We start from the raw sequence: 27406 nt of genomic DNA, 5'->3' as shown, positions 1-27406 counted from the left end.
CTTTGTGGATAATAAAAACCTGCCTTCCTAGAGAAATAAGAAAATACAGAAAACTCCCCACAATGATAATCAAAGATTGTTCTGTATAAGTGAGTAGTAGTTTGGAAAACTTAAAGTGCTTCACAGAATGTTCCCATCTTAGTGACACATGTTGACATTGTCAGTTCTGACTTCAAACAAACCGGAAAAAAACATCCAAGCAAACTTCAGCTCCAGCTGACTGAGCAACAAGTTAGACTAGTAGTAATTTGCATAATACAGTACAGCATTATCGAAAAAAGGTTTCAACAAAGTGCAAACAATTTATTGATAAGTGACATCTCACGCCAGAGATGCATGAACAGTGCTGTGCTTGTCATGAACACACACATTGTCAAATAAAACTCAGTCAATGATTGACAGTCATTACAGTACCAGGTGGGTGATGTACTATGAGTTATGAGTGAAGGAAATGTCAGATAGAACCAGTCTCAGCGTCTGAATGATACCAGACATGACTAAGCCACCACTTGTGTAACCAGCAGCAACAGGCTCTCGCATGTCCTTGGTTTGCCCAACCTAGGTAATGACTTGGCGCTTGAAGAATGGCAGTGGGTAATACAAGACCCTCAACAAGGTTTTGTTCCAAAAAAGTCCCTTCTACTCAATGTCAGGTCATACTGTACTTAACCATTGTCGAGGGGAAATGATCTCAAGCTTGTTAAGGGGGTAACAATCTCTCTCTGGTAATGCCTCTCTGGAAATCCCCTGCCCCCATTGTGAATATAGGCCTTTCCTTCCTTCACCATTATTCACTTTGAAACATGGGGAAGCTTGACACAATTGACATTATACAGTCAGCCCACAAAATTCCAACATTACATCTCTCCAAAGAGTCCCTGCATCCTCTACCATCTGGTTGCACAGTGGTAGCTCTGACATCAGAGGGGGTGCTCGATGTTCAGCTCCAGTCTCAGGTCCTGCAGACTCTGCTCCCAGCGTCGCTCGTAGAAGATGCTGAGGACACAGCATGCCTGTCGGCCATTCCTCACAGCCCACAGCCCCAGGGACGTCACCAGGGATTCCAGACGACTGTGGGAGAGCCACAAGGAAACAGTCTGGCCGAAATAATCACATTACTTTACAAATACCAGACTGATGCCAATAGTTATTGTACAACAGAGAAGGAAGCATTTACAGCTGATGTTAATACTCAGACAATACCCCCCCATTCATTATGACACTTTCAGGAAATTCAGTTTCAGGAAGTATTTCATTTTCATACGCAATTTGATTTCCATTCTAAAAACCTACGAAGTGATGTGTCATTGACGGGACTGAAAGTCCCACCTAATATTTGTGGAAATCCTAGACCTGCAATAGCACTAGGTCAGGGGATCGTGTGGAATTCTCTTGGCTACTTCGAAAAGGGAGAAATAAATGTTCCGGGGAGGGTGCTCTTCAGACAGACAACTCTCCCAAAACATCATGAATTTAGGTAGACAGGGCTTAAAAGGCGGGCGGGAATTGTGCTCATAAAAAAGAATCCCCTGGGAAACATGACAGAAGCGGACCCAATGCAGACGCAGATAGCTAGGCTAAGCCACAACCGATACATAAGAGGTCATGGAGCACCATCCTCCCACTAAAAATTTGTCAACTACAGTACGCCCTCAAAAATGTGTGTAGAGAGCTTTCTAACAAGCAATGACAAGCACCGTTTGTTTGTGGAAAGTGTCAGCAGGCCCGACTACACTTTGTCATTAGAAATTATGTCCGGGGGCCTCCCAAGTGGCACAGCGGTCTAAGGCACTATATCGCAGTGCTGGAGGTGTCACTAGAGACCCGGGTTCAATCCCGGGCTGTATCACAATCGGCCGTGATCGGGAGTCCCATAGGGCGGCGCACAATTGGCCCAGCGTCGTCTGGGTTCGGGGAGGGTTTGGCCGGGAGGCTTTACTTTGCTCATTGCGCCTCGGTCATGAGTTGAACAGTGCTTCCTCTGACACATTGGTGCGGCTGGCTTCCGAAGTGCGATATGGAATATTGTTAACATTGTGGGAAGCAACAGTTAACTTAATAGTTATAAGATACTGTATCTAGCTGTCACACATTTAGTTGTGAATTCCATATTGTACTTAGATCACCTGGCGCATACTGCACGAACAGTGAGTGACACACAAGGCTCCGGTCTCTCATGTTGTGTTCTTATAAACCAACACCACGTGACATGTGACTGGGGACTACGCTAAGCTACATAAATATTGTGACAGGTGAAATGAAGAACGCCATTTTTTTTTCTGCTAAAGTATTGCATAAGTTGACTGCAGATATTTATTTACTTAAAGTATCTACAAATATTCAACTGTATTAAAAAAACGTTAATATATAGTTTCAACGGCATTGATGGTACTGAAAAACCATTCTGTGGCTTTTTCCAAATACCCCGATTTATGGTATACCGCCCAAGACTAGTATCATCCACATTATTGTAGAAGTGTTTAGAAACATATTCTTATTTACAATACAAGTGACTCCATAATGACACAATACATTATTTTTATTTATATATATACACCATTTAGCATAAACCCCTCCAACCAGACATGCTTTATCTACTCATTTGCTGGATGCAGAGTTCAAGTGAAGGTCAAGCAAATCATAGAGAAGGCAGACTGTATTGCAATCCTCTCTGATGGGTGGTTGAATGTTCGTGGGCAAGGAATAATTAACTACATAATCTCCACCCCTCAACCAGTTTTCTAGAAAAGCACTGACAAGGGACAATAGACACACCCGTCTCTACATTGCAGATGAGCTGAAGGCAGTCATCAATGACCTTGGACCACAGAAGGTATTTGCACTGGTGACAGACAATGCTGTGAACATGAATGCTGCTTAGTCTAAAGTGGAGTCCTACCCTCACATCACACCCATTGGCTGTGCTGCTCATGCATTGAATCTGCTCCTCAAGGACATCATGGCACTGAAAACAACGGATACACTACAAGAGAGCCAAGGAAATGGTTAGGTATGTGAAGGGTCATCAAGTTATAACAGCAATCTACCTCACCAAGCAAAGTGAGAAGAATAAGAGCACCACATTGAAGCTGCCCAGCAACACCTGTTGGGGTGGTGTTGTCATGTTTGAAAGTCTCTCCAAGAAATGGCCATATCACAGACCCATCAAGAGGATCCTCCTGGATCCAAACCTAGCCAACTATTACAGACGAGCAGCATTGTAGAAACTAAATACATTACAAAGGAACGTCTTGATTAGTGTTATGTTAGCTAGCTACATAGCTGCCTTTGTATCATGATAAGGTGTAACACTGAAACTATCGAGGTTACCTAGCCAGCTACACTTTCAAACAAAGTCAACAACGCAGCCACTGCTAGCTAGCCTACTTCACCAGCCAGCAGTACTGTATCATTTTAATCATTTTAGTCAAAAAGATTTTTGCAACGTAAGCTAACTTTCTGAACATTCGAGACGTGTAGTCCACTTGTCATTCCAATCTCCTTTGCATTAGCGTAGCCTCTTCTGTAGCCTGTCAACTATGTGTCTGTCTCCCTGTTCACTCCCCTCTGCACAGGCCATTCAAACGCTTCACACCGCGTGGCCGCTGCCACTCTAACCTGGTGGTCCCAGCGCGCACGACCCACGTGGAGTTCCAGGTCTCCGGCAGCCTCTGGAACTGCCGGTCTGCGGCCAACAAGGCAGAGTTCATCTCAGCCTATGCTACCCTCCAGTCCCTCGACTTCTTGGCGCTGACGGAAACATGGATTACCACAGATAACACTGCTACTCCTACTGCTCTCTCCTCATCTGCCCACGTGTTCTCGCACACCCCGAGAGCTTCTGGTCAGCGGGGTGGTGGCACTGGGATCCTCATCTCTCCCAAGTGGACATTCTCTCTTTCTCCCCTGACCCATCTGTCTATCGCCTCCTTTGAATTCCATGCTGTCACAGTTACCAGCCCTTTCAAGCTTAACATCCTTATCATTTATCGCCCTCTAGGTTCCCTTGGAGAGTTCATCAATGAGCTTGACACCTTGATAAGTTCCTTTCCTGAGGATGGCTCACCTCTCACAGTTCTGGGTGACTTTAACCTCCCCACGTCTACCTTTGACTCATTCCTCTCTGCCTCCTTCTTTCCACTCCTCTCCTCTTTTGACCTCACCCTCTCACCTTCCCCCCCTACTCACAAGGCAGGCAATACGCTTGACCTCATCTTTACTAGATGCTGTTCTTCCACTAATCTCATTGCAACTCCCCTCCAAGTCTCCGACCACTACCTTGTATCCTTTTCCCTCTCGCTCTCATCCAACACTTCTCACTCTGCCCCTACTCAGATGGTATTGCGCCGTCCCAACCTTCGCTCTCTCTCTCCCGCTACTCTCTCCTCTTCCATCCTATCATCTCTTCCCTCTGCTCAAACCTTCTCCAACCTATCTCCTGATTCTGCCTCCTCAACCCTCCTCTCCTCCCTTTCTGCATCCTTTGACTCTCTATGTCCCCTATCCTCCAGGCCGGCTCGGTCCTCCCCTCCTGCTCCGTGGCTCGACGACTCATTGCGAGCTCACAGAACAGGGCTCCGGGCAGCCGAGCGGAAATGGAGGAAAACTCGCCTCCCTGCGGACCTGGCATCCTTTCACTCCCTCCTCTACATTTTCCTCTTCTGTCTCTGCTGCTAAAGCCACTTTCTACCACCCTAAATTCCAAGCATCTGCCTCTAACCCTAGGAAGCTCTTTGCCACCTTCTCCTCCCTCCTGAATCCTCCTCCCCCCCCTCCCTCTCTGCGGATGACTTTGTCAACCATTTTGAAAAGAAGGTCGACGACATCCGATCCTCGTTTGCTAATTCAAACAACACCGCTGGTCCTGCTCACACTGCCCTACCCTGTGCTTTGACCTCTTTCTCCAGATGAAATCTCGCGTCTTGTGACGGCCGGCCGCCCAACAACCTGTCCGCTTGACCCTATCCCCTCCTCTCTTCTCCAGACCATTTCCGGAGACCTTCTCCCTTACCTCACCTCGCTCATCAACTCATCCTTGACCGCTGGCTACGTCCCTTCCGTCTTCAAGAGAGCGAGAGTTGCACCCCTTCTGAAAAAACCTACACTCGATCCCTCCGATGTCAACAACTACAGACCAGTATCCCTTCTTTCTTTTCTCTCCAAAACTCTTGAACGTGCCGTCCTTGGCCAGCTCTCCTGCTATCTTTCTCAGAATGACCTTCTTGATCCAAATCAGTCAGGTTTCAAGACTGGTCATTCAACTGAGACTGCTCTTCTCTGTGTCACGGAGGCTCTCTGCACTGCTAAAGCTAACTCTCTCTCCTCTGCTCTCATCCTTCTAGACCTATCTGCCGCCTTTGATACTGTGAACCATCAGATCCTCCTCTCCACCCTCTCTGAGTTGGGCATCTCCGGCGCGGCCCACGCTTGGATTGTGTCCTACCTGACAGGTCGCTCCTACCAGGTGGCGTGGCGAGAATCTGTCTCCGCACCACGTGCTCTCACCACTGGTGTCCCCCAGGGCTCTGTTCTAGGCCCTCTCCTATTCTCGCTATACACCAAGTCACTTGGCTCTGTCATATCCTCACATGGTCACTCCTATCATTGCTATGCAGACGACACACAATTAATCTTCTCCTTTCCCCCTTCTGATAACCAGGTGGCGAATCGCATCTCTGCATGTCTGGCAGACATATCAGTGTGGATGACGGATCACCACCTCAAGCTGAACCTCAGCAAGACGGAGCTGCTCTTCCTCCCGAGGAAGGACTTCCATGATCTCGCCATCACGGTTGACAACTCCATTGTGTCCTCTTCCCAGAGTGCTAAGAACCTTGGCGTGACCCTGGACAACACCCTGTCGTTCTCCACTAACATCAAGGCGGTGACCCGATCCTGTAGGTTCATGCTCTACAACGTTCGCAGAGTACGACCCTGCCTCACACAGGAAGCGGCGCAGGTCCTAATCCAGGCACTTGTCATCTCCCGTCTGGATTACTGCAACTCGCTGTTGGCTGGGCTCCCTGCCTGTGCCATTAAACCCCTACAACTCATCCAGAACGCCGCAGCCCGTCTGGTGTTCAACCTTCCCAAGTTCTCTCACGTCACCCCGCTCCTCCGCTCTCTCCACTGGCTTCCAGTTGAAGCTCGCATCCGCTACAAGACCATGGTGCTTGCCTACGGAGCTGTGAGGGGAACGGCACCTCCGTACCTTCAGGCTCTGATCAGGCCCTATACCCAAACAAGGGCACTGCGTTCATCCACCTCTGGCCTGCTCGCCTCCCTACCTCTGAGGAAGCACAGTTCCCGCTCAGCCCAGTGAAAACCTTAGTGCTACTTTAAAGAATCTCAATTTGAATACTTTTTGGTTACATATGTGATTCCATATGTGTTATTTCATAGTTTTGATGTCTTCCCTATTATTCTACAATGTAGAAAATAGTTTTACTATAAAGAAAACCCCTGGAATGAGTTAACTTTTGTGTCCAAACTTTTGACTGGTAAAACATTTTTCTCCCCTTTTTCGTGATATGCAATTGGTAGTTAGTCTTGTCTCATCACTGTAACTCCCGTATAGACTCGGGAGAGGCGAAGGTTGAAGGCCGTGCGTCCCCCGAAACACAACCCCGCCAAGCTTCTTGACACAATGCCCGCTTAACCCGGAAGCCAGCCTCACCACTGTGTTGGAGGAAACACCGTACACCTGGCGACCGTGTCAGCGTGAACGCGCCCGGCCCGCCACAGGAGTCGCTAGAGCGTGATGGGTCAAGGACATCCCGATCGGCCAAACCCTCCCCTAACCCGGACGACGCTGGGCCAATTGTGTGTTGCCTCATGGGTCTCCCGGTCACGGCCGGCTGCAACACAGCCCGGTATCGAACCAGGATCTGTAGTAACGCAGCTAGCACTGCAATGCAGTGCCTTAGACGGCTGCGCCACTCGGGAGGCCCATTGAATATCACTTTGAGCATGGTGAAGTTATTAATGACACAGTACACCCAGTCACTACAAAGATACAGGCGTCTTTCCTGCCGGACAGGAAGGAAATCACACAGGGAGTTCACCATGAGGTCAATGGTGACTTTAAAACAGTTACAGAGTTTAATGGCAGTGATAGGAGAAAACGGAGGATGGATCAACAACATTGTAGTTACTCCAGAAAACGAACATAAATGACAGAGTGAAAAGAAGGAAGCCTGTACAGAATACAAATATTCCAAAACATGCATCCTGTTTGTAACAAGGCTCTAAAGTAAAAGTGCAAACAATTTGGTAAAGAAATAAACTTTATGTCCTGAATACAAAGCGTTAAGCGTTTGGGGCAAATCCAACACAACACATCACTGAGTACCACTCTTCATATTTTCAAGCATGGTGGTGGCTGTATCATGTTATGGGTATGCTTGTCATCGACAAGGACTAGGGAGTTTTGTTAAAATAAATGGAATAAAGCTAAGCACAGGCAAAATCCTAGAGGAAAACTTGGTTGTCTGCTTTTCAACAGACACTGGGAGTCAAATTCACCTTTTCAGCAGGACAATAACCTAAAACACAAAGCCAAATATACACTACAGTTTCTTACCAAGTCGATAATGAATGTTCCTGAGTGGCCTAGTTACAGTTTTTATTTAAATCTGCTTCAAAATCTATGGCAAGATTTGAAAATGGCTGTCTAGCAATGATCAACAACCAACTTGACAGAGCTTGAATAATAAAAAAAATGTAAAAAAAAATGTGCACATATTGTACAATCCAGGTGTGCAAAGCTCTGTGACTTACCAAGAAAATCTCAGCTGTAATCGCTGCCAAAGGGTATTCTAACACTATCGACTCAGGGGTGTGAATACTTATGTAAATTAGATATGTGTATTTCATTTTCAACTAATGTTTTCACTATGTCATTATTGGGTATTGTGTGTAGATGGGTAAGAAACAACATCTATTTAATACATTTTGAATTCAGGCTGTAACACAACAAAACGTGAAATAAGTTAAGAGGTACAGTTGAAGTCGGAAATGTACATACACCTTAGCCAAATATATTTAAACTCAGTTTTTCACAATTCCTGACATTTAATGCAAATAAAAAGAGTGGAGAGTGATTTTATTTCCTTCATCACATTCCCAGTGGGTCAGAAGTTTACATGCACTCAATTAGTATTTGGTAGCATTGCCTACAAATTGTTTAACTTGGGTCAAACGTTTCAGGTAACCATCCACAAGCTTCCCACAGTAAATTGGGTGAATTTTGGCCCTTTCCTCCTGACAGAGCTGGTGTAACTGAGTCAGGTTTGTAGGCCTCCTTGCTCGCACACGTTTTCTCAGTTCTGTCCACAAATTTTCTATAGGATTGAGGTCAGGGCTTTGTGATGGCCACTCCAATACTTTGACTTTGTTGTCCTTAAGCCATTTGAAACAACTTTGGAAGTATGCTTGGGGTCATTGTCCATTCGGAAGACCCATTTGCGACCAAGCTTTAACTTCCTGACTGATGTCTTGAGATGTTGCTTCAATATATACTGCTCAAAAAAATAAAGGGAACACTTAAACAACACAATGTTACTCCAAGTCAATCACACTTCTGTGAAATCAAACTGTCCACTTAGGAAGCAACACTGATTGACAATAAATTTCACATGCTGTTGTGCAAATGGAATAGACAACAGGTGGAAATTATAGGCAATAAGCAAGACACCCCCAATAAAGGAGTGGTTCTGCAGGTGGAGACCATAGACCACTTCTCAGTTCCTATGCTTCCTGGCTGATGTTTTGGTCACTTTTGAATGCTGGCGGTGCTTTCACTCTAGTGGTAGCATGAGACGGAGTCTACAACCCACACAAGTGGCTCAGGTAGTGCAGCTCATCCAGGATGGCACATCAATGCGAGCTGTGGCAAGAAGGCTTGCTGTGTCTGTCAGCATAGTGTCCAGAGCATGGAGGCGCTACCAGGAGACAGGCCAGTACATCAGGAGATGTGGAGGAGGCCGTAGGAGGGCAACAACCCAGCAGCAGGACCGCTACCTCCGGAAAAGCAGGAGGAGCACTGCCAGAGCCCTGCAAAATGACCTCCAGCAGGCCACAAATGTGCATGTGTCTGCTCAAACGGTCAGAAACATACTCCATGAGGGTGGTATGAGGGCTCGACGTCCACAGGTGGGGCTTGCGCTTACAGCCCAACACCGTGCAGGACGTTTGGCATTTGCCAGAGAACACCAAGATTGGCAAATTTGCCACTGGCGCCCTGTGCTCTTCACAGATGAAAGCAGGTTCACACTGAGCACGTGACAGACGTAACAGAGTCTGGAGATGCCGTGGAGAACGTTCTGCTGCCTGCAACATCCTCCAGCATGACCGGTTTGGCGGTGGGTCAGTCATGGTGTGGGGTGGCATTTCTTTGGGAGGCCGCACAGCCCTCCATGTGCTCGCCAGAGGTAGCCTGACTGCCATTAGGTACCGAGATGAGATCCTCAGACCCCTTGTGAGACCATATGCTGGTGCGGTTGGCCCTGGGTTCCTCTTAATGCAAGACAATGCTAGACCTCATGTGGCTGGAGTGTGTCAGCAGTTCCTGCAAGAGGAAGGCATTGATGCTATGGACTGGCCCGCCCGTTCCCCAGACCTGAATCCAATTGAGCACATCTGGGACATCATGTCTCGCTCCATCCACCAACGCCACGTTGCACCACAGATTGTCCAGGAGTTGGCGGATGCTTTAGTCCAGGTCTGGGAGGAGATCCCTCAGGAGACCATCTGCCACCTCATCAGGAGCATGCCCAGGCGTTGTAGGGAGGTCATACAGGCACATGGAGGCCACACACACCACTGAGCCTAATTTTGACTTGTTTTAAGGACATTACATCAAAGTTGGATCAGCCTGTAGTGTGGTTTCCACTTTAATTTTGAGTGTGACTCCAAATCCAGACCTCCATGGGTTGATAAATTGAATTTCCATTGATTATTTTTGTGTGATTTTGTTGTCAGCACATTCAACTATGTAAAGAAAAAAGTATTTAATAAGATTATTTCTTTCATTCAGATCTAGGATGTGTTGTTTAAGTGTTCCCTTTATTTTTTTGAGCAGTGTATATCCACATCATTTTCCTCCCTCATGATGCCATCTATTTTGGGAAGTTGCACCAATCACTCTTGCAGCAAAGCACCCCCACAACATGATGCTGCCACCCCTGTGCTTCACGGTTGGGATGGTGTTCTTCGGCTTGCAAGCCCCCCCCTTTTCCTCCAAACATAACGATGGTCATTATGGCCAAACAGTTCTATTTTTGTTTCATCAGACCAGAGGACATTTCTCCAAAAAGTCCAATCTTTGTCTCCATGTGCTGTTGCAAATCGTAGTCTGGCTTTTTTTATGGTGGTTTTGGAGCAGTGGCTTCTTCCTTGCTGAGCAGCCTTTCAGGATATGTCAATATAGGACTCATTTTACTGTGCATATAGATACTTTTGCACCTGTTTCCTCCAGCATCTTCACAAGGTCCTTTGCTGTTGTTCTGGGATTGATTTGCACTTTTCACACCAAAGAACTTTCATCTCTAGGAGACAGAACACGTCTCGTTCCTGAAAGGTATGACGGCTGTGTGGTCCCATGGTGTTTATACTTGCGTATTATTGTTTGTACAGATGAACATGGTACCTTCAGGCGTTGGGAAATTGCTCCTAAGTTTGAATCAGACTTGTGGAGGTCCACAATTTTTTTCTGAGGTCTTGGCTGATTTCTTTTGATTTTCCCATGATGTCAAGCTAAGAGGCACTGAGTTTGAGGTAGGCCTTGAAATACATCCACAGGTACACCTCCAATTGACTCAAATGATGTCAATTAGCCTATCAGAAACTTCTAAAGCCATGACATAATTTTCTGGAATTTTCCAAGCTGTTTAAAGGCACAGTCAACTTAGTGTATGTAAACTTCTGACCCACTGGAATTGTGATACAGTGAATTATAAGTGAAATAATCTGTCTGTAAACAATTGTTGGAAAAATGATGTGCTAACCGACTTGCCAAAACAATAGTTTGTTAACAAGAAATTTGTGGAGTGGTTGAAACACTTAGGTTGGAGTCATTAAAACTAGTTTATGTAAACTTCTGACTTCAACTGTATGAATACACTAAGGCACTGTATGTACAAAAAGTGCTTTAATTTCTACATTTCTAAACGGTTCACCTGATATGGATGAAAATACTCTCAAATTAAAGCTGACTGTCTGCATTTTAATGGCGTGGTCATTGTATCTGGAGTAGAGAAAAAAGAAAAAAAAAACATTCACTGTTCCAATTCTTTTGGAGCTCACTGTATGTAATCGATGAATCCTACTTCTATGGTGGCAGACTCACCTAGCATGTTAGTGGGCAAGCCTAGTAAGCTGTGCAGTAAATCGTGGACCTCTCTGTATCTCTGCATAACATACGCCAACTCTTCATTATCCACAAACTTCACATCTGCCCTTGAGTCAGGGGTCACCCTCTGAGAAAGAGAGGGAACGAGAAAGTAGAGCTAAGCAAATACACTACAAAAATCACCACACTCCCTCTGCAAAGAGATCAATGTCCTTCACAAACTCACATTGTCCTCAAGGAAGCGCAAGTACTCTCTCCCTAAGGATCCATCTGGAAGGAAGGCCATCTTGGACAGATCCAATGTGGATAGCCTGATCCGTGGGCGCTCTCTAACACACCAATAGATGAAACATACACACAAGAGCATTAATGGACAAACACATGTTCCCACAGAACTTATCCCAATTGTAGAGATGTATATTTCAGGAATCAGGATGGACATAAACACTGAGTAGGACAGACAGCAGAGGTTGTGCCATACGTTAGAATGGTATAGCCCTCAGGGTCTCCTCTTATTCTGTCCCGGAGCGTATTGAGGGCCAGGTGTCCTGTAGTCTCGCCGAGAACGGCCACCATGTCTACAATACATGGCGAACAGGGATTACAGTGAGATAAATATGGTCCTTTTTATTGAGAAAAATGCAGTGTATGTTACACCAAAAGAGAAACTTAAGTTATTTCTCACCCTTTTGAATAATTGATATTTCAATTACTTGTTTTAAATCAAACTTTTCATCTAATTTCACTAAGACTGTTTCACACAGTTTTAGTTCTTGTTTTACCAGACCTGGTAACAAAGGATCTAAATGACACAGGAAACCCATTAAATAACTCTGCTTGGTATCGATTACTGAGTAATGAAACTTAATCACCTACTTTGAATTTCCAATGCAGACAGGAAAACGAAACAGGGAACACCCCACCCACACCAAACTCATTATGGATCAGTATTATGGTCTTCCATGAAATAAGTGCCTTTTGCGTCCCTTTGATATTTTAGTTAGAAATTGTGCACCAATATTGGATTTAAAAGCCTGTTATATTCAATGAAGTGCCAATTAATATAGAACACATGGATAATTGAATAAATCCAATTTTTTATATGAATAAAGAGTTGTTAAAGTGCCAAAATACAGCATTTTGACATGTCCCCTCTGTGACTTCGAGGAACATTTTTATCCACTTAAGTTTTCCCCATCATTATAAAGCCCTAGTTATTTTGTTCCTTTGAGAAAGTACATTCTGATTATTATTATTATTTAATGTGATTAGTGATTCATTTTAAGGTAAAAAACCTGTCCCTTATTTTAAAGGTCAACCCTGTTACGAAAACTGAACTTTCGTTTTAATATGGTGAACCTATTCCTTTTTATATATTTTTTTTCAAAAGAATCACTGAACATCTAACAGTCAAATCATAATGTAAAAGCAGGTGAGCTGGTTCTACTCTTTTTGTAAATTGTCTGGTGTTTTGTGGTGGAAAACTGAGTAGGCCGAGCATAACAAGTCAACCCTATTACCCATAGATAGGCAGGCTAGAAATGTTTTAATTTCTTCTTTTTTTTCATTCACTTGCCCCTCCCTGTTGTACACAACAAGCTTCCATTCCCCCTGTCACAAGGGGAGTTATGGCTGGTTTAAGATGAACTCGTCAACCCTGTTACGGTCAACCCTGTTACGGTCAACCCTGTTACTTTATTTGCCACTTATTATAGTTATTTTTTTTTATTATTTTACCTCTTGAGATGGATATTTTTTATTATTTTACCTCTTTTATTAAGTTGAACATGTGCTCTTTATGACAGAATATTAAAATGGTGAAATCAAAAGTTTCAAAATTATTATTATTATTTTTTTCCCAAAACATCTTAAAAGCACCGAATTGGTAGAACAACCCATTGCCTGCTCTGGGGTTAATATCAGCGCTCTGGGGTTAATATCAGAGTCATACAAACTGAGTACCATTATATTTAGCCAAACTCTTGGTACAATACACCTTTGGCTCTGTTTAATAAGGAGTTTGTCAGTGCTAAATACTCTTGATGATGTCTAAAAACTTCCTACACATGTAAATGCCCATGTGAACATATCACAACTGGAAGTGGGCATCCTTCTCACCATGTCTGTAGGGGTCCTGCAGGGCTGCCACCCCGGGGCCCACAGCCAGCAGTGCTTTCTGGATGACGTCGGTAGGGATGTGGCCCGGGTACAGTCTGTCATAGTGGCTGTCTGCAGAGTCTAGACCACTATGCTGCTGTCGGACACACAGGGCTGTGGGGGAGAGCAAACACCATCAGACATGATAATGCAGAACACCTGACTCTGAAGCAGTCATTCATCCCATCCACAATGGCTCATCAATTACCACTGCTCAGATGGGGCCACAGGTAGTTTCCAGTGCTCTAGTTTACTGTCAAACAGTGATGAAGTTTCCTAGTAAATGAGTAGTACATGAGGCCAGCAAGGAAATTAGTGTGATGGGAATCTTGAACGCATTTTGAGTTTCACATTAACTGTATGTTTATAAAGCACACATGACACAAAAAAAGCATTTTACAAACAGGACATTATTATCAGTGTTGGGGCGTAGTGAACTATATGTAGTTCAACTAGTAATTTAACAGCTTAGTGGTAGTTGAACTAAATTCAAATCTAGGTAGTGTTTTCAGTAGTTAATACGTTTTTTACTGTAACTTACTACTGGAACTACACACTACTTTTTTGGCTAAAATAAAATATGGGTGAAGAACAATCATTTCCTTTCTTTTTCAGCATAACACATGCCAAATTCTCACTTGAAACATATTATAAATTATGTAATCTGTCTTGCAATTTGTAGTCTGACATGTAGTCTGACATTTCAGATTTACATATGATAATTTTTCAGAGACGAGTCTCAGACTAGGACACTGACATTAGTATGATATGTTACGTTTAGTATGGTTACATAAGATAGAAGGTTACTTAAAGCAAAAACGAAACGTCTAGCATGGTTGCGTGTTCTAATTTCATCAAGGACAACTTCAGCATTTTGACTACTTTGCAACTACTTACCATGTTAGCTAACTCTTTCCCTAACCCTTTTAGCTAAACCTTTTCCTAACCCTTTAACCTAACTCCTTACCCCAAACCTTGCCTCGTTAACGTTAGCTAGCATTAGCAACCTAGCCATCTAGCTAACAAATTCGTAAAAGATCATATGTTTTGCAAATTCGTAACATACTGTACAAATTGCAATTTGTATCATATTCTACAAATTGTAATTCAAAACATATCATACGGAATGGATGGACATCCACAAATTAATACATTCCATACAAAATGTAATATATCATACTAAATGGAGTATCTCAGAGTTACATACAGATTAATATGAAATGCTCTGTGACCATGATGTTTCACAAAGTATTTTGAATGTAGTGAACTACTTTTTCAAAGTAACTTCAGTTATGTAAACTATATTTTTCTTAAGGGTAGCTTTAGTGTGAATTACTGTATTATATTCTATTGTATCTTAGTCTATGCCGCTGTGACAATACTTAGATTTGTGTTTATTGTGTATATGTTGTGAAATTATTAGATATTACTTGTTATATATTACTGCACTGTAGGAGCTAGAAACACAAGCATTTCGCTACACCCGCAATAACATCTGCTAAACACGTATATGTGACCAATAACATTTTATTTGAATGAATTGGTAGCTTGGTAAACTAGACTAGCTTCGCAAACATTATTATAGCATAGGCATTCAAAAATACCGGGCACAAAATGTTAGGTGGGTGGGGTTTACACCTCACCCTGGTGCGCATGGCCTCATCTAGGTGGTGTTTTATATAAATATTGACAGGTTGAGACCGCGATATGGGGCTTTGAAAAATAAATAAAAGCTGGACAACCACGAGTACAGGCTAAATATGGAATTTCAACGAGACAGCGGTGGGTTGTAGGTGAAGTTGGAGGACGTCGTCGACACACAGAGAGCTGGTCAAACTAAAACGACATTGGCAGACAAAAGAAGATAGATAGTCCTCCTCACTGACTTCTTATCCATACACACACAAGGGTACAAGTCCCACATGTATACCTTCGTAAACAAACAGGCCCTGGCTGGCGAGTACGCGTAGAAGTGACGTTCTATGTAGCGAGTACAGAGAAGACCAGAGCACGCGCAGAACTGTGTATTTTCTTGTGTGTTCCTGTGTAACCTCTTGCTGTGTGGTCACAAAATCCGTGACATGTCCTTCAATTTACGTTTGCACATTGTACAGCGTGGAGAAAGTTCTTCTTCGATGACGTTTAAACGGCGGTTGAAATCTAATATGTTGCATTACCGCCACAGACTAGACTGGAGTAGAACTCCCATATACTTTGCTTGAAAAAAATATATAAAAAATACCCCACCATCTAACACTACACTCTCCAAAATGTGCAAATAAAATCAACACCACCCTACCCCACTATTTAAATATATTTAGTCCTACCTCATGCCAACAACCTGAAAGGATGGGACATCACCACTTAACACACCCTGTAACTCTTCTGATCTCAAGTCTCGCACACCCAACTACCTCTGCAGCTGCCACCACAACTTCAATTTTCTGCTACTTCTGTTCCATCCCTGCAGTACAGGTGATAACCATTGCTATAAATGCTAAAAATCCAATCTTACTGAAACATATATCACTTGTTGGCCTATCCTTCTGTACTGGAACAGATCTACTACTCACACGACTCTTCTCAGGATCCCTTCCCCTTGACCCATCTTTCTCTACTTTCTTCACTGCCCCAGCATATGACAACTTCTGCACTACTCTAATCCTGGAAACCTCAACCTGCCTCTCTCGCAACGGACATTTCTGATCCCCAGCCCCATTGGCACCCCTGCAATTAACACAAACCACTACTTTCCCCAATGCTACACATCCCTTTGTCTCATGCCCTTCTGCACACTTCTCACACCTAGGAACCTCCCTCCTACACATTGCTGCCACATGCCTATAAGCTGGACACCTGTAACAACGTAATCTATTCAGCACAAAGGCTCGTACAGGATAACTTATATATCCTAACATCACTTTGTCGGGCAAAGACTCAACATCAAAACTCAGAAGAACAGACAATGACTTTTCTGTTTCCCCACTCTCACCACCCTGCATGCGTCGCATCAAACGACGGGCATCACATACACCGGGACTCTTCCCCTTCAGTTGGTCAACTTTCACATTTACTTCTACCCCAGTAATCCCTCCTTTCAATGGCATCCTTTTCTTGAGAGGGAAACAATTCACATTTCTTTCCCCCATTCGTTTAAACCTCTTACAGCTAGGTGTCCCGCTAGCGTTCCACTACGACAACATCCGGTGAAATTCTTCTTTAACAAACCATCTCCCTTTTTCCCGACATTTTTACAGACTCAAGCTCACCGTCTTCCTCCCTCTCTCTCTCATACCTCCTCTCCCTCTCTTTTCCCCTCCATTCCTCCTCCGTATTCCAAGTATATGTCTCCTTATGATAATACTGCACTACTCCTGACAACCATTTTGTTTTTGCTTTCTCTAGGGACGCCATTTAACCGTCTGTCACAATCTCCATACAATCAGCACGAACCCCTCGGATGCAGCGCTCAACAGTGCATCCCACTTATAATACAGCTTCTTTGTCTTGATGTTCTTCTCTATCAAAAGCTACCACAACACTTATCCATTTCAAACAAGCGCGCTCTTCAGACCACCATACCTGTCTCTGCAAAAGCTCATCCTTCCGCATCTTCGTTGAGAAAGTTGTCACTACTCAATATAGCTATACATCTCCGCAAACAGCTATAATTTGAAATGTGTGTAGCTAGCCATATAGCCTATCACCTCAGTTTCCAAACAAAAAGCATATGTTTTAAGCGAGAGAACGAGCGTGCTCAACGGCGTCATTTAAAAAAACAAAACAATGCACCTTTTATTTAACCAGGTAGGCTAGTTGAGAACAAGTTCTCATTTGCAACTGCGACCTGGCCAAGATAAAGCAAAGCAGTTCAACACATACAACAATACACTTCAGCAAAACGTTCGACAAACATAAGCTCCGCAACTCTGTCACCCGGCGGGAGCTCCTCGCTGTTGTGGCTTCCATCAAACACTTCAAGTACTACCTGGGTGGCCTGCCCTTTACTGTGAGGACTGATCACTCTGCTCTCCAGTGGCTCATGTCTTTCAGAGAGCCAAAGGGGCAGATTGCACGCTGGTTGAAGGAGCTTCAGCCGTACGACTTCACAGTGGTGCACAGGGCAGGGGCACACCACTCCAATGCCGACACTATATCCCGTCGGCCTTGTACTGCAGACGGGTGCCGCCACTGTGAGCGTAGAGAGGCTTGTGAGAGAGAGCTGTGTGGGGAGGAGGGGGTCTGTGCCACAGTGTGTTGGGCGAGCGGGCCTGTCTGCTGTGAGCTGCGGACTGTTGACGTGGCTGAATGGGGGCAGCAGCAGGGATGGGACACAGACCTACAGCCAGTGCTACAGTGGGTAGAGGCGCAGCTGAGACCCGTGGGAAGAGGTGCCAGTTCTATCACTCGCAACCAAAGGGTTGTGGTCAAAGTTTGAGAGACTGAGGCTGGCTGATGGCGTGCTACAGCGGGTATGGAAGGAGCCAGCTACGGGAGAGAAGAGGTGGCAGGTGGTGGTCCAAAAAGCACTGTGGGAGGCTGTGCTCCAGGGCACTCATGGGGGGGATGGGCCTGGACACTTTGGGGTCACAATAACCCTCTGCCGCCTCTGTCAGGGCTTTTAATGGGGGCAGCACAAGAGGCATGTGGAGGACTTTTGCTGCCGCTGTGACAACTGCACAGCGGGAAAGGGTCCTGCAGGCCGTTCTCATGCTCAGCTCCAACAGTTCCCAGTTAGGGCTCCCATGGAGAGGGTAGGAGTGGATGTGGTTGGGCGTTCCCCACCACAGACAGTGGTAACCACTGGGTGCTCACGGCCATGGACTATTTCACAAATTGGCCCGAGGCCTATGCTCTGCCTTACCAGGAGGTACCAGGACCATCGTCGACGCCCTGACAGCGGGAATATTCAGCAGGTTTAGAGTTGTGGATTCCACAGCAACCAAGGCAGAAACTTTGAGTCCCGTGTGTTTGCCACCATGTGTGAGAGTCTGGGTATGCACAAGACCCGCACTACTCCTCTCCATCCTCAAAGTGATGGCCTTGTGGAGCGCTTCAACCAAACGCTTGGACAGCAGCTGGCCATCGTATCTGCCAAACACCAGTGTGACTGGGACAAGCACCTGCCCATGGCCCTCTTGGCATGCTGCTCCGCTGTCCAAGACTCTACCCCCTGCACACCTGCCCTCCTTGTGCTGGGCAGAGAGATCTGCACCCCTGCAGTGATGACGTTTGGTCGGCCCCTGGATAGCCCTCCTGCTCCTCAGGGGCCGGAATATGCACTGCACAGCCGATTCAAATGATCAACTCATCAAGCTTCAAGTGGTATTTATGTATTAATTTGTGATGCTATCCTTGATATGATCCTGCTGTTGCCACATGCTACACACGCACATATGTGTGCACATGCATCTATTCAATGTTATCATTTGTTATAAAATATATTATACTTTAGTAATCCACAATGACCTGGTGATGTAAATGTCTAATAATGACATTTCTTCCATATTCCTACAGATACCTTGCAATTGGAGATTCCTTCAAAACGATTGCCTACAGTTACTGTGTAGGGCACTGCAAGGTTGGGTGACCAGGGCCATCTGGGACTGCATCTTGGGGGAATTCAGGCATGTGAAGGCTACCTGTGACCTGCATAACTTAATGAGGATGAACACGAGGACCAGGAGGGAATATGCAGCTCGCTGCCGCGTGCCAGAGGAGAGGTCTGCTGCTCTGCAGGATATTTCAAGGATGGGGGCCAACAACGCAGCACGGGAGGCAATCTTCACTTCCCACTTCTTCAGAGGGTGCTGTACACTGGCAACACCATAGACTACACTATGCACAACCAAAGGCTCTTTTTAAGAGCCATCCACATTGCAATAAGAGTATTCTTCCATTTACTTAGCTATGTCAACTGCAGTTATTCAATTCCCAGTTTCTCTCCCTTTGATTTCTACTTCTCAGGTAAGTGTGATGTCTGCATAAAAGCAAAACAGGCTATTTTAAGTCACCCATATTGAAAAAATGTAGAACAATTAGACACCCTATAACCCACACCTACACACTAATGTATCAATCTGATTGATGGATTGTGTTGTACAGTAAGCAGGCTCAGGTGTAACTGTGGCTCCTTCCACCTTTAAAGAATAGGCAAAAGGACCAACCATGGACAATAGCAAGACACTTCATTATTTCGAATTATATAACTACGCTATATTGTTTGTTCTCGTGTGTCTGCATGTTTTTCGGTATAAAGTACTAGCGTGGGCACCAGGTGAGGCCACACACAGATTCCTGTTGAACACCGTCTCTTTAACTACCTTATTTTCTCAATAACAGTCTCACCTTCACTTCATCCCTCTCCTCCCTTCTCCCTAAATTGTCTAGGTTATATCAGCTGTGTCGGTGAACCCCTCCCGCATCTGAACTGGCTACATACAGCATGATTTTTCAAACAAAAATTTGCTTCGTGCAACTCCAACTCTAAAAAGTTCTGGGACATTGTAAAGTCCATGGAGAATAAGAACACCTCCTCCCAACTGCCCACTGCACTGAGGATAGGAAACTCTGTCACCACCGATAAGCCCACTATAATTGAGAATTTCAATAAGCATTTTTCTACGGCTGGCCATGCTTTCCACCTAACTACCCCTACTGCATTCAACAGCACTGCACCCCCCACAGCTACTCGCCCAAACCTCCCCCATTTCTCCTTCTCCCAAATCCATTCAGCTGATGTTCTGAAAGAGCTGCAAAATCTGGACCCCTACAAATCAGCTGGGCTTGACAATCTGGACCCTTTCTTTCTAAAATTATCTGCCGAAATTATTGCAACCCCTATTACTAGCCTGTTCAACCTCTCTTTCGTGTCGTCTGAGATTCCCATAGATTGGAAAGCAGCTGCTGTCATCCCCCTCTTCAAAGGAGGTGACACTCTTGACCCAAATTGCTACAGACCTATATCCATCCTACCCTGCCTTTCTAAGGTCTTCGAAAGCCAAGTCAACAAACAGATTACCGACTATTTCGAATCCCACCGCACCCTCTCCGCTATGCAATCTGGTTTCAGAGCTGGTCATGGGTGCACCTCAGCCACGCTCAAGGTCCTAAACGACATCGTAACCGCCATCGATAAGAAACAATACTGTGCTGCCGTATTCATTGACCTGGCCAAAGCTTTCGACTCTGTTAATCACCACATCCTCATCGGCAGACTTAGTAGCCTTGGTTTCTCAAACGATTGCGTCGCCTGGTTCACCAACTACTTCTCTGACAGAGTTCAGTGTGTCAAATCGGAGGGCCTACTGTCTGGACCTCTGGCAGTCTCTATGGGGGTACCACAGGGTTCAATTCTTGGGCCAACTCTTTTCTCTGTATACATAAATGATGTCGCTCTTGCTGCTGGTGAATCTCTGATCCACCTCTACGCAGACGACACCATTCTGTATACTTCTGGCCCTTCTTTGGACACTGTGTTAACAACCCTCCAGACGAGCTTCAATGCCATTCAACTCTCCTTCCGTGGCCTCCAACTGCTCCTAAACACAAGTAAAACTAAATGCATGCTCTTCAACCGATCGCTGCCTGCACCTGCCCGCCCATCCAGCATAACTTCTCTGGACGGTTCTAACTTAGAATTTGTGGACAACTACAAATACCTAGGTGTCTGGTTAGACTGTAAACTCTCCTTCCAGACTCACATCAATCATCTCCAATCCAAAGTGAAATCTAGAATTGGCTTCCTATTTCGCAACAAAGCATCCTTCACTCATGCTGCCAAACATACCCTCGTAAAACTGACCATCCTACCAATCCTCGACTTCGGCGATGTCATTTACAAAATAGCCTCCAATACCCTACTCAACAAGCTGGATGCAGTCTATCACAGTGCCATCCGTTTTGTCACCAAAGCCCCATATACAACCCACCACTGCGATCTGTATGCTCTCGTTGGCTGGCCTTCACTTCATAATCGTCGCCAAACACATTGGCTCCAGGTCATCTACAAGACCCTGCTAGGTAAAGTCCCCCCTTATCTCCGCTCACTGGTCACCATAGCAGCACCCACCTGTAGCACGCGCTCCAGCAGGTATATCTCTCTGGTCACCCCTAAAGCCAACTCCTCCTTTGGTCGTCTCTCCTTCCAGTTCTCTGCTGCCAACGACTGGAACGAACTACAAAAATCTCTGAAATTGGAAACACTTATCTCCCTCACTAGCTTTAAGCACCAGCTGTCAGAGCAGCTCACAGATCACTGCACCTGTACATAGCCCATCTATAATTTAGCCCAAACTACTACCTCTTCCCCTACTGTATTTATTTATTTTGCTCATTTGCACCATATTATTTATATTTGAACTTTCTTCAAACTACAAATCTACCATTCCAGTGTTTTTCTTGCTATACTTTATTTACTTTGCCACCATGGCATTTTTTTGCTTTTACCTCCCTTATCTCACATCATTTGCTCACATTGTATATAGTCTTATTTTTTTTTTCTACTGTATTATTGACTGTATGTTGTTTACTCCATGTGTAACTCTGTGTTGTTGTATGTTGTCGAACTGCTTTGCTTTATCTTGGCCAGGTCGCAATTGTAAATGAGAACTTGTTCTCAACTTGCCTACCTGGTTAAATAAAGGTGAAATAAAAAATAAATAAAAAAATGATCAGAGGTTAGAGGTCACTTGGTCGGGTCAACAGGAAGTGTTATGCTTAACATTGAAATACAGATAGAGATGTAGTAGTCCCAGAGTTAATGATCCAAGGTCAGTCTTGCATGTCACCTTATGATTATGATGACAGTGTTAGAATAAAAAAAACATAAGGCTTAATAATGCAATCTCTCTCTCTGTCTGTCCTCTGCAGGTATGTTTTGATGTGAGAGAGGTTGCCAACCCCCCAGTCCCATCATCGCCACCTGCTCTGAAGATAACCTTTGGGCCAACTGGGGGCCCAAGGCTGGTTAGAAGACACCATGTAATTGTGATGAACTGTGAGAATATTAAGTTTAGTAGCACTATAATTCATTAATCATATGCGGTCTTCCCTGCTCCTCACTTACCAGTCCCTTTGTCTTTTACACCAACTTTCTGTTTTATAATGCACACCAGATGTGCATTGCAGTACTTCTTTCAATAAAGTGTTTCACATTCTCTGCTGGTTGAAAGTAAGTCTCTCATTTGATGAAACACTACACCTATCCTGTGTCCTCAGATCAGTGCAGATGAAGGAAATTAGATATTGAGATGAACCGGTTTTAGAGTATTTACATGACGCATAGCAAGTTTAGTGTACTGTTTATATGAATTACAAATCACTCTTTAACTAGTTAAATCATATTTCTGGTCTTGCATAGTTACAGTATGTAACCATTGATGTCCCAGGACCAACATTGGTACACTAAGTGTATAACACTAAGTGTATAATTGTGATAGATACAGCATCATTCAAAGACTGGAATTGGATATGACTGAAAAATAACATCTCCCACACATTCATACATGAACTGCACCTTTATATGCCAAGGTAGAGTACATGATCAGTGAATATATTCAATGTACAGGCTACAATGTGGGGATCTAATGCTTGGTAATAACTTGTATTTACAACTTGCATCCTTGTCACAAAGTTATTATACTCAATCCAAATGCTTCATTAATGCCATTAATGTTAAGTCGATACAACCGGCTATGATAGTTAGGTTCTGACCTTATATTTAAGGTTCCCTACACAGATCGGCTACATAGCTAGCTATACATCCACAGGCATATAGGACTTTTTTTCCCTCCACTACACAATAAGCAAGAAAATAGTTAGCTACGTTACTTCAGCTGCATTGCATGGCAAATATCAGCAAGGCAAGCTTCCAAAATTATACATTAAAATTTGCAGTAAATACTTTAGCTAGCTGGATTCTTTACATCCACAAGACGAGAGCCTGGTTTGCTGGTTCTCTCAGGAGTCCGTAAAACATTAAACACTAATTACAATTATATGTAGCCAGTTCAGATGCAGGAGGGGTTCACCGACACAGCTGATATAACCTAGAGGATTTATGGAGAAGAGGACAGAGGGATGATGTGAAAGAGAGACTTATTGTGAAAATAAGGCAGTGTTGAACAGTAATCTGTGTGTGTGGCCTCCATACCACACTAAGTGGCTGCAGAGTACTTTATGCTGAAAACCATGAACGGACACACGAGGACAAACAATATAGCATAGTTATAGAAATAATGAAGTGTCTTACTATTCTCCATGGCTGGCCCTCTTGCCTACTCTTTGAAGTTGGAAGGAGCCAGTTATACACCTGAGCAACACAATCCATCAATCAGATTGATACATAAGTGTGTAGGTGTGGGTTATAGGGTGTCTAATTGTTCTACATGTTTTCAATATGAGTGACTTAAAATGGCCCGTTTTATTTTTGTAGACATCACACCCCTACCTAAACAGCACCCTCACCTGAGAAGTAGAAATCAAAGGGAGAGAAACTGGGAATTGAATAACTGCAGTAAGTAAATGGAAGAACACTCGTATTGCAATGTGAATGACTCTTAAAAGAGCATTTGGTTGTGCATAGTCTATGGAGTTGCCAGGGAACAGCAACCGCTTCTCCCTCTTGCTGCGTTGCTGGACCCCATCCTTGAGAGCCTCGTGTCCATCCTCATTATTTAACTAGGCAAGCCAGTTAAGAACAAATAATTATTTACAATGACGGCCTAGGAACAGGAAACTGCCTTGTTCAGGGGCAGCACAACAGATTTTTACCATGTCAGCTCGGGGATTTGATCTAGCAACCTTTCGGTTACTGGCCCAACACTCTAACCACTAGGCTACCTGCCGCCCCAAAGTTATGCAGGACACAGGTAGCCTTCACACGCCTGAATTCCTCCAAGAGGCAGTCCCAGATGGCCCTGGTCGCCCAACCTTGCAGTGCCCTACACAGTAACTGTAGGCAATCGTTTTGAAGGAATCTCCAATTGCAAGGTATCTGTAGGAATATGGAAGAAATGTCATTATTAGACATTTACATCACCAGGTCATTGTGGATTACTGAAGTATAATATATTTTATAACAAATGATAACATTGGATAGATAGATGCATGTGCACACATATGTGCATGTGTAGCATGTGGCAACAGCAGGATCATATCAAGGATAGCATCACAAATGAATACATAAATACCACTTGAAGCTTGATGAGTTGATCATTTGAATCAGCTGTGCAGTGCTAAGGCAAAAACAAAAATGTGCCCCTCTTTGAGTCCCCAGGACCAGGACTGCTCTTCATATGTAGATAGGTTTCATAGCTCTCTTTATTTGAGGACAGAAAACCTCACAAGAAACAGACTTTATTATAGTCAAATTACACCGCAATGAATATTATGTTACTATTATCTCCATCCTCACTTCTAGGGACAGGGACTACACAAAAGTACCTGCCCTATCCAGAATAGCCTACTCTCTCTCTCACTGACAGTTGGGGCTGCTATCCTATCACCCTCCTCCATGGCTGTTAGCTAGCTAACGTTACCTACAAATGCATTTGGAGTTTGTTTATCACTGTAACAAAACACATCAAGATAGCTGACTAATATGAAGTTAGGTAGATAGTGATATTTCATTAACTTAGCTAGCTATCTATCTATCCAGTATTTGAAGTTGGCTAGATAGCCAGCTAGCCAACTAAGTTAGCTAATGTTAGCTCGTTTAGCGGCTCATTTGAGTTAGCCTACACTGTAGCTAGTTAGTTAATAATACGTCGTTTGATTTTTTTACATTTTTTAAATGTATTTACTTACTTGAACAGGTTCTCCCAGCCATGTGGATAATTGGAAACAGGGCGTTTTAAAGGATATTACTATTTAACTATGTACCCATATCATAACGAGACAGTCATACAAACTACCAACACGCCTACAAGCGAGTCACATTGGCGACCTAGCGTTACTGCTGTCTATTGTACGTTCACGTAATAAGTGACGTAGTTGGTGTTGCAAAGCAACAGAAAAAGTACAGCACAAAAAGCTGTAGTACATTGGGCCTTAATTTGGTAAGTACAACACTTCCTTATTTTTTGTAGCTTGGATGAATGGTCATGATATTTGGGCGCGCTCACCCCGAAAACCTTTTCAGTATGCAGTTAGCGCACTGCTGAGAAGAAAGTCAACGTTACGCTGTAAATTCATGGCTCCATAGCTAAGCCTAGAGTAGTACGACAGTTGAGCAAGATGTCCACTGGCAGGGAAAAAGGAAATGAACAGACCTACCTTGAAAATGTTTTCTGTACCTTGGCTGCATCTCTACGGTACATGCAGTTTAAAGTCGTTTTTTTGGATCAGCGTGCGTTTGCAGTTGTCAAAACAAGAACATTGTTTCAGTTAGATTTCTCAAATTACCTGGGAGGGGGAGTTGGACATTGAAGCTGGAGCTCATTTACTTCATTGCTACACACTGTATTAAAGGTGCAATATGCAGAAATCGCTCTGCCATTTACTGGTTGCTAAAATAGTTGGCCTAATTTCAGTCTTTGTGACAAAACAAGCAGTAATCGTGTAGAGCATCATTGTACCAAACAAAACTTAAGAATGGAAGCATAGGAATAGCGCACATAGAACAGATCTACCATGTCTTAGACTGGCTTTCAATGAGAATGACAGATCTATAACATTTATATGTGTATTTGATCAGGTAACCCAGAAAGTTACATATTGCAGTTTTAAAAACTCAAAAATACTATTTGGAGAATAGCAAAAACAAACAAAAAGGACCCCATCCATTAATTATTATGTTTAAAGGTCTGTGGAAAGGCATATACAATTTCAAGCACTGCTCATTTACTTGTGTAACAACATCACCTTTTAAATCTCTTTTCTCTTTCCCTTGAAGTGACTTCACTTTACAATTTCAAACTATTACAAGAATCCTCTCTCTCTGAGACTAAAAGGATTAAGCGTCAGTTCAGTCTGTCCATACTAGAGGTCGACCGATTATGATTTTTCAATACCGATACCGATTATTGGAGAACCCCAAAAAAAAGCCGATACCGATTAATCAGCCAATTTTTATATATATTTGTAATAATGACAACAATACTGAATGAACAATGAACACTTTTATTTTAACTTAATATAATACATAAATAACATCTGTTTAGTCTCAAATAAATAATGAAACATGTTCAATTTGGTTTAAATAATGCAAAAACACAGTGTTGGAGAAGAAAGTTAAAAGTGCATTATGTGCCATATAGTTTAAGTTCCTTGCTCAGAACATGAGAACATATGAAAGCTGGTGGTTCAATATTCCCAGTACTTCAATATTCCCAGCTAAGAAGTTTTAGGTTGTAGTTATTGTAGGAATTATGACGCGTCGACTATTTCTCTATACCAGGCACTTTAGTATTGCCAGCCTAATCTCGGGAGTTGATGGGCTTGAATTCATAAACAGCGCTGTGCGTCAAGCATTGCTAAGATCTGCTGGCAAACGCAGTACAGTGCTGTTTGAATGAATGCTTATGTGCCTGCTGCTGCCTACCACCGCTCAGTCAGACTGCTCTATCAAATATCAAATCATAGACTTAATTATAATATAATAAACACAGAAATATGAGCCTTTGGTCATTAATATGGTCAAATCCGGAAACTATCATTTCGAAAACAAAACGTTTATTCTTTCAGTGAAATACGGAACCTTGACGCACAGCGCTGTTTATGAATTCAAGCCTATCAACTCCCGAGATTAGGCTGGCAATACTAAAGTTCCTGGTATAGAGAAATAGTCGACGCGTCATAGTTCCTATAATAACTACATTGCACAACCTGTTACATTGCACAACCTTCAATGTTATGTCATAATTATGTAAAATTCTGGCGATTGAATTACGGTCACAC

General features: G+C 43.7%; 2 protein-coding genes across 5 annotated transcripts in view; one reads left to right on the top strand and one right to left on the bottom strand.

The window, feature by feature from the left end:
* Positions 1–282: 282 nt before the first annotated feature.
* Positions 283–26568, bottom strand: LOC115204053 (ubiquinone biosynthesis protein COQ4 homolog, mitochondrial-like). 3 transcript variants are annotated; one of them, XM_029769302.1, is made up of 6 exons: positions 25316–25420; positions 13469–13621; positions 11832–11928; positions 11577–11679; positions 11348–11477; positions 283–1097 (listed from the first exon to the last, which is right to left on the bottom strand). In XM_029769302.1, the coding sequence occupies exons 1-6, from the start codon at positions 25335–25337 to the stop codon at positions 829–831; spliced, it is 774 nt and encodes a 257-aa protein (XP_029625162.1). In that variant the 5' UTR covers positions 25338–25420; the 3' UTR covers positions 283–828. The 3 variants fall into 3 exon arrangements, with proteins under 3 accessions (XP_029625162.1, XP_029625164.1, XP_029625163.1); XM_029769304.1 differs by lacking the exon at positions 25316–25420 and adding an exon at positions 25784–26568 and having other exon boundaries at positions 952–1071; XM_029769303.1 differs by lacking the exons at positions 283–1097; positions 25316–25420 and adding exons at positions 11142–11245; positions 25784–26568.
* Positions 25442–27406, top strand: part of LOC115204052 (TNF receptor-associated factor 2) — a 19430-nt gene continuing 17465 nt past the window's right edge. For both annotated transcript variants that reach the window (XM_029769301.1, XM_029769300.1), the window contains exon 1: positions 25442–25566. The gene's annotated coding sequence lies outside the window, so the exon portion shown is untranslated. The remainder of the gene's footprint in view (positions 25567–27406) is intronic.

Source organism: Salmo trutta, chromosome 12 (genome assembly GCF_901001165.1).
Source record: "Salmo trutta chromosome 12, fSalTru1.1, whole genome shotgun sequence".
Taxonomy (NCBI): Eukaryota; Metazoa; Chordata; class Actinopteri; order Salmoniformes; family Salmonidae; genus Salmo; species Salmo trutta.
The sequence above is the reverse complement of the archived record's forward strand: the minus strand, read 5'-3'. Positions and strand labels throughout refer to the sequence as shown.